At 44.0% G+C, this 8,129-nt stretch overlaps 1 protein-coding gene and 2 non-coding genes across 3 annotated transcripts; all 3 read right to left on the reverse strand.

The window, feature by feature from the left end:
• Positions 1-91: 91 nt before the first annotated feature.
• trnam-cau (transfer RNA methionine (anticodon CAU)) lies at positions 92-164 on the reverse strand. The gene has a single exon. It is a non-coding gene; the product is annotated as a tRNA-Met (tRNA).
• A 1,338-nt stretch (positions 165-1,502) lies between these two features.
• trnam-cau (transfer RNA methionine (anticodon CAU)) lies at positions 1,503-1,575 on the reverse strand. The gene has a single exon. It is a non-coding gene; the product is annotated as a tRNA-Met (tRNA).
• Positions 1,576-3,292: 1,717 nt separating this feature from the next.
• Positions 3,293-4,519, reverse strand: gpr84 (G protein-coupled receptor 84). The gene has a single exon (XM_086168730.1). The coding sequence runs from the start codon at positions 4,491-4,493 to the stop codon at positions 3,366-3,368; it is 1,128 nt and encodes a 375-aa protein (XP_086024856.1). The 5' UTR covers positions 4,494-4,519; the 3' UTR covers positions 3,293-3,365.
• Positions 4,520-8,129: the final 3,610 nt, after the last annotated feature.

The raw sequence follows: 8,129 nt of genomic DNA on the forward strand, positions 1-8,129 counted from the left end.
GATGTGAGAGGAGAAGGTTGGATGGAAGCACCTAAAGGTGCTGCCAACAGAAAGGAAGAAGTTCTGTGTTGGTGTTCAGGTTTAAAACTCCTGCCCCGTGTGAGGATCGAACTCACGACCTTCAGATTATGAGACTGACGCGCTGCCTGCTGCGCCAACGAGGCTCAGCAAAGCTGGTCCTGTCCGTCTTCTTGTTCGCCTTTCGGCTTTTCCCATCAGGGGTCACCACAGCGAGTCAACTTTCTCCATCTAACCCTATTCTCTGTATCTTCCTCTCTCACACCAACTACCTTCATATCCTCTCTCACTACGTCCATAAATCTTTTTGGTCTTCCTCGAGACTTCCTGCCTGGCAGCTCCAATTCCAGCATCCGTCTACCAATATATTCTCTATCTCTTCTCTGTACATGACCGAACCATCTCAGTGTGGCTTCTCTGACCTTCTCTCCAAAACATCTAACATGTGCCGTCCCTCTGATAGACTCATTCCTGATCCTATCCATCCTGGTCACTCCCAAAGAGAACCTCAACATCTTCATCTCTGCAACCTCTAGTTCTGCCTGCTGTCTTTTGGTCATTGTAACAGTTTCTAGTCCAAACATCATCGCTGGTCTCACCACTGTCTTGTGCACCTTTCCTTTTATTCTGGCCGATAGTCTTCTATCACATAGTACCCCTGACACTTTTCTCCAGCCATTCCAACCTGCTTGGACCCGTGTCTTCACCTCTTTTCCGCACTCTCCGTTGCTCTGGACTGTTGACCCTAAGTACCTGAAATCCTCCAGCTTCTTGATCTCCATTCCCTGTAGCCTCACCGCTCCACCCGAGTTCCTCTCATTCACACACATATACTCTGTCTTGCTGCGACTAACTTTCATTCCTCTCCTTTCCAGAGCATACCTCCACCTCTCTAGATTTTCCTCTACCTGTTGTCTGCTCTCACTACAGATCACAATGTCATCCGCAAACATCATGGTCCATGGGGATTCCTGTCTAACCTCATCTGTCAGCCTGTCCATCACCACTGCGAACAAGAAGGGGCTCAGAGCTGATCCCTGATGGGAGTCCCAACTCCACCTTGAACTTCTCTGTTACCCCTACAGCACACCGCACCAGTGTCTCACAGCTAGCATACATGTCCTGCACCAGTCTAACATACTTCTCTGCCACTCCAGACTTCCTCATACAATACCAGAGCTCCTCTCTTGGCACCCTGTCATATGCTTTTTCTAGGTCTACGAAAACGCAATACAGCTCCCTCTGGCCTTCTCTGTACTTTTCTATTAGCATTCTCAACGCAAATACTGCATCTGTAGTACTCTTTCTAGGCATGAAGCCATACTGCTGTTCACAAATGCTGACTTCTGCTCTCAGGTTGACGTAAGGAGAGAAAGAGGACCGGAAGTTGGTCGATGTGAGAGGAGAAGGTTGGATGGAAGCACTTATAGGTGGTGCCAACAGAAAGGAAGAAGTTCTGTCTTGGTGTTCAGGTTTAAAACTCCTGCCCCGTGTGAGGATCGAACTCACGACCTTCAGATTATGAGACTGACGCGCTGCCTGCTGCGCCAACGAGGCTCGACAGAGATCCGTTAGGTGGTCCTCACCATGTCGGAGCTAAAAGTCAGACGTTGCCAACTGAAACAACAAGCTGGGAGTTCCAAACCCCTGCCTGATGTCACACCATCTCCAGCAGGAGTTAGGCTTCTTACAAGTTGCAACTATGCAACCAAGATCTGGTTTCTTCAGTGATGTGACCCAAAGTTAGTGACCGCGGGTGAGAGTTTGGATATGGATGGATGGTAGATTGAGATATTATTCTTTACCACAGCAGAATGACACAGTCTTCACATCAGCGATGGGACCTTGCAGACCTTTCCACTGCATTCACGTGCCTATTCAGTCAGTAGGTAAGCGCACCGTACTTCAGATGATCTTGGATGGAGACCACGGAGTCCCAGGAGATGCTCTGCAACAGGTGTCAATCATTTTATTATCGTTCTGTGTTGATGTTCGGGTTTAAAACTCCCGCCCCGTTTGAGGATCGATCTCACGACCTTCAGATTATGAGACCGACGCGCTGCCAGCTCAAAAGGAGCAAAACTTCTTCTCAAGTCTCTAAAACATTACATTTATTTTCTGCTTTAAGCTAATTTTTCTCTTCACAATATCCCTTTTTTAAATGCAACGATCACACTTCTCAATCTGACATAAAGACACTCATAATGTCACCAAATGAGCTGATTAGCTGATAAAAGTGGTTCATCGTTACCATGTCAACAGGAAGTGCCCTTATCTCTGGACTATAAGGTGCCACTTTGCACACACACTTTGAACACTGCGGCTTAAACAATGATGTGGCCAATGTTGACTTTTGGGGGGGTCTAACAAATTGGACAAAACAAGGACAAATTGGGGAATAAAAAAAAAAAAAAAAAAAAAAAGGACCTTTCCTTGTGCTATTTTTTTATTAATTTTTTTCATCAGCTGTTATACAGGCACTGTTCGGAAAAGAAGCGTTTCCACTAGTATTTGTGGATGTTACCAGTATATTTTTATTCAAAGTACAAAAAAAAAAGTTTCTGTGCAAATGTAATATGTTACAATGTGGATGCCTGCAGCTTATAGACAAGTGGGGCCTATATTTGTACACATATTTATTTTGTTATTTTTAACAGGTGTGGCTTATATTCATGTGTGCTCAATAGTCTGAATATTATTGTTAGTACTGAAAGACCACAGGTGAGCAATTTTTTTTTTTTTTTTGTCCAAACAAGTAATATTTTACAGTGACTATATGTTGCACTGATGTGTTTGGTGAAAGATAAAAAATACTTTTTTTGTGTTCTGGCATAGCATTGCAAGGATGACACCGCTTTGCATTTTTGCTAACTGGGTCATTGGTTAGATGAAAATATGGTGGTGAGCCATTTTGTGCAAAAAGTTCGATTTTGATGCTGTATGTAGTTTTCGGTTGCAGTGCTTCATTTTGCATTTTGGGTTCTGCTTTTTTTTTTTTTTTTTTTTTTTTTTAAACGTGTCAAGTTTTTAGATAAAACCAGCCTCGTTTGCAAAGTGGTGTTTTTAGCAAAACAAACAAACAAACAAAAGAGTTACGGCGATCGCTGATTCACGATGAAAAAAAAAAAAAAAAACCCGGCCACAGCAGAAGCTGTCGACGGCCAGGGGTTTCAGGTAAGTGCATCGCGGATACATAAACCACAAGGGAAGTGCAGTGATACCGATAGTGGTGCGAAAAAACCACTTGTGCACTTCCTAGCACAAAGGTGGCGTCCGGTGGCCCCTGGATGCCACTGCCAATGAGTTGTTATGCCATTTGCTGAAATGTTGCTGGGCTTGGGTCAGGGTCACGTCAGACGGCGGCGGAACAGGGAGGCGGGTGCGAGGAGCAGCGAGCGGTAGCCTTGTCGGAACTGACGGTTCATGGCGGCGTAGAGGACGGGGTTGATGCAGCTGTTGAGCCATGTCAGGTTGGCGCAGAACATGTGCAGCACTTGCGCGGCGCTGCCCTCTCTGTCCGCGATGTTGAGCAGAATGAAGGGCACAAAACAGAAGACGAAGCAGAGGAAGACGGCGAAGCACATGCGGGTCACGTGCTTGAACTCGCTGTTTTCCCCCGAGGACGGATGGGCGTCCTTGGACGGCGGGGCGGCGGGGGGAGGGTCGCTATCCGGCGTCGAGGTTTCTTTGGGGGAATCCTTCCTCTCGTCCTCGCCAGGTTTCTGCTGGCTGCTCACATAGCTGCTGCAGGTGTCGGCGGCGCCGCTATCCGGGATGCTGTCGTCCGGCCTCTTCCTGGAGGAGCGGCGGCTGAATCTGTACCCGAGCAGAGCCTTGGAGGCCAATCGGACGCGCTTGTAGATGAGGAGGTAAAATGTGCCGACGCAACCCAGGCCGATGAAGAAGTAGAAAAAGAGCAAGATGGTGGTGTAGGGGCGGCCGTCGGTGCGGTGGAAGCTACAAGTGCAGACCTGCGGGACGAAGACATACACGGGCCATAGGGGGCCGAAGCTAGCTAGAGCCAGAGCCCACGTCGAGGCCAGGAGGAACGGCAGCCCGCGGACCGAGAGCATCCGGTCGAATATGTTCTTTTTGGCGATCAGGAGGTATCGGCTTACCGCCACCAGGCACAGCGTGAGGATGGAGACGGCGTTTGAGAGGAAGAGCACCAGCCCGAACGCGCGGCACCACAGCTCGCCGCCGCGCCAGCGCAGGTGGAGGTACGAGTCCACGGAAACCGGCTGCAGCAAAACGCAGTACAGCAGATCCGCCACCGCCAGGTTGACGACGAGCGCGTTGAAGCGGGTCCTCAGGCGAGCGTCGATTGCGAAGGCGAGGACGGTCATCAGGTTTCCAACTGTGCCGACGATTGTCACCACGCACCCCCACAGCACGGCGACATACCGGTAGCCGACGGCCGAGGAGCCGTAGCAGGAGAAGCCGTTGTTTGTTTGGTTGGTGGCGTTGGTCTGCATGGCGTGAGCTGAAGGGAGTGTTATTTCCTCACTGAGTTTCACACTGAGATAGTTCACCACTTCCTATTTACAGCCTTTTAGAATAAACACTTTTGGATCATGTTGACGCATCTGAGCATGTCAGGGGAAGGTTGACGTTCCCCTTCTCTCGACCGCGGCCTCCATTATTTCGACGTGATGCGTATGAACTATTTCGAGAATAGACCATTGCTTGCGGGAACGGAAGCTGAGCAATCGGCCAATTTACCATGAGCCGCCAGAGCTTCTGCACACAAAAAAAGTGACAAGTTTCATTTTGCTTGTTCCATGAACGCTAACGTTGACAGTGATGATCTTACAGTTGCCGCAGTTTTGCAAGAAAAGGCTGAACAGGAGAAGGTGGCCGAGCAAAATGTGCCATCTGTTTTTTTATTAACGAAACACAACAAATCTGTTTAGCCAGGGGTAGCACAAATACTTTATATACACATACACAAAAATTTTAACATATATATATATATATATTTTTTTTTTCAAAAATAAGGTTCGTTTTTACTGCCTTCGAGAACATAGTTTTAATGCATCCCATTTGGTCCTTTGTACCGCCCGGCCACGATCACGTGGTCATACCAGCTGGTGGTGTTTGGACTACAACCGCCACCATTTTGATAGTTTTTCCCTTAAGGACGCCATAGTGTAGTTTTTTTTCTGAGGCCGCCGCCATTTTTGTAGTCCTTTAACACGCCCACGCACACATTTCGGGTCGTAAAAGGAACTTTATTACGTTTTTAAAGGGGAGATTCCTGGTATTTTGTGTGTGCACATTGTGACAGGGTCAGTGCTCGAATTGACACCTTATTCATCTAAAATATATTGAATATTGACATTTTTAGATTAATACCGTTTCTTGAGACTGTATTCCACTATTTAGTTATTATTTTCCACCTTTGCTGGTGGCGCCCCGAATGAAGGTTCATATCGTTACTGAGTGAATGATATTCCGATAACTTTGATTAATTGCTTTTAATCATCATTGATAATTGTTAATTTTTACTAAATAACTAATTCTAGCTCCATTCGCTGCACAACAAATAGTGCCCCATGTGGCCAAATTAGGCAACCCTCAACTGATTTGTTTATTTCTTGGTTTCTTTATGCACTTAAATTGCTTGAAATGGCACGATAATGACAAGATATCTTCACATTTATAATTATATTAGCACTTTTCCACTGTGGATTTAAGAGTAATGTTATAAGTGTTACATAGGTGTGAACATAAGGCAGTATTGACAATAAAATTGACTTTGGCAATGAAAATATTATTAATAATAGTAGTAATAATACCACCTGTATAAAGTATATCACAATTATCAGGGTGTTTAACCGCTTGTTTAATGCATTATTTGACTTATAAGATTCACTGTCTGGAGGGAAGTCAATGAACTGAAGCATCTGAGTCCGCAATATTTCCAGTCCTCAGACTCCAGTCTGAGAACAATTCAACCGAATCATCTGAGTCTGCATTTTTTCTGGTGAGTCTGACAACTTGTGTCTGTAAATGATTCAACTGAGTCATCTGAGTCTGCATTTTGTTATCTGGCGAGTCGGCAACATGATGATCCAATTGAACCATCTGAGTAGTTATTTTCCGCTGAGTTGGCGAACTTGAGTCTGTTAACTGATTCAACTGAACTGTCTGAGACTGTTTTTTCTGGTTAGTCCACCAACTTGAGTCTCTTAATGGTTCAATTGAGTCGTCTGAGTCTGTATTTTTTGCCGGTGAGTCTTTTGTTTGTGAACAGTTCAACAAAATCATCTGAGTCTGCGTTTTTTTATTCTGGTGAGTCCGCCGGTATGATGATTCACTTGACTCATCTGAGTCCTCCAACTTGTGTCTGCTGACAAGTTTCTGTCCACCAAGTCGACCAAATCATCTGAGTTCAAGGCGTGTCCTCTTTACACAAATCAGTCCATATTTTTTTTCTGGTGACTCTGCCAACTTTTGTATGTGAACGATTCAATTGAATCATCTGAGTCTGTGCTTTTCCTGCGAGTCCGCCAACTTGTATCTGTGAACGATTCAACTGAATCATCTGAGTCAAATTTATTTGTGGCAAGTCAGCAAACTTGTATCCATGCACCAGTTCAACCGAATCATCTGAGTCTGCTGTGTGTCCGGTGAGTCTGCTGACTCAAATTTGTGAACCGATTCAACCGAATCATCTAAGCGCACTGTTTACTTTCTGATTCATTCGCTAACTCAGAGGACTCAGAAGAGTTAATGGAGACATAAAACTCGTGATTCCCGCTTCAGTATGAAGATTCATATCCGCCGAAATCGTGCAAAGTCGAAAGCGTGAATCTGCTGTTAGCAGGAACAAAATATGGATAAATCAAATAGAATACAATATAATTGATGGTGACCGACGTCATTACATGACAGTTAATGCTGGCGAGCTAGTCGGTTGGTATTGCTAGTCTCTTTACCAGTAGCTGATCTCTGACTAGCTTGCTAATGGAGGTGCAAAACTAATCTTCTTCTTCTTCTTCCTCTTCCTCTTTCGGCTTTTCCCGTCAGGGGTCGCCACAGCGAGTCAACTTTCTCCTGCAAGACTAAAACTAGGCGTTAATTTTTCCCAGCACAAAAATATCTAAATCTTTATTTTGAGAACCGAGCAGGTTATTTTTTTCTTTTTTTTTTTCTTATTTTCTTATTTTTTTATATATAATATATATAAATATATATTTATATTTTTTATATTATTATATTATATTATTTCTATATTATTTCTTGTTTTTCTTATTTTTCTTATTTCTTATTTTCTTTATTTTTTTTCTCCTCCATTTTATTTCATTGTTTACAATCTTTTTCCGCATGTTTTTTTTCCCCATGTTTTACCTTGTTTTTGACCGCAACACAGTCAAAAACTAAAATTAAACAGCCGCGCGATTTGAGGAAAAATAAGAGTCAAGACATCATACAATCATAGACTCAGTTTAATGATTTTTGTATAATTTTGTTTTCATCGAGGCCCCAACATACGCCCCTTTGTCATTTTCTATAATCTACATTTACAGTAATAGTTCCATATACCTCTAAATTACAATGACTATAGGATAGACTTTTTTTTTTTATTTATTGCCATAAACAAGAAAAGTTTGCAAGAAGTGCTGAAAGTATTGCTACGGATTCCGTTCCCTAAAGTGTCCTGCAAGTGATTCGCAGACCCCACTCTGAGCGGAGCTACAGTGTCATGGAAAAAAAATTCATTTATTTATGATTTTTTGCATACTACTACGCGTCCCCTGCGTCTCAGCCGTGTCATAACCAGACTGTTTCGGTGCTTCGTGCACGCGCGTTGTCGTGCTGTGCTCACAGTGTACATGTAACAGGGATACCTCGATTTAGGAGTTGAACTGATCCGGTGACCCAGCTTGTAATTCTATTTGCTGCTATGTCAAATTAAATTTTCCCGTTAAAACGAATTGAAACGTTATCAATTTGTTCCAGATAACAAAAATTGACCATCAATAACAAACAAATTCTTGCTCTATCGCTTAATTTACTGACTACACGCTTAATGCTACAATGTTTTGCTAACTGTAAGTTGCGCACTGTGCTACCCTTTTTATCGACGGAGTGAACGTCGCTCCTTT

The sequence above is a fragment of the Fistularia commersonii genome, chromosome 21 (assembly GCF_037954325.1).
Source record: "Fistularia commersonii isolate RoL2024-O1a breed Wild chromosome 21, RoL_Fcom_v1.0, whole genome shotgun sequence".
Classification (NCBI taxonomy): domain Eukaryota; kingdom Metazoa; phylum Chordata; class Actinopteri; order Syngnathiformes; family Fistulariidae; genus Fistularia; species Fistularia commersonii.

Coding starts and splice junctions, on each gene's coding strand:
- gpr84 (XM_086168730.1), bottom strand. CDS start 4,493: ATGCAGACCAACGCCACCAACCAAACAAACAACGGCTTCTCCTGCTAC.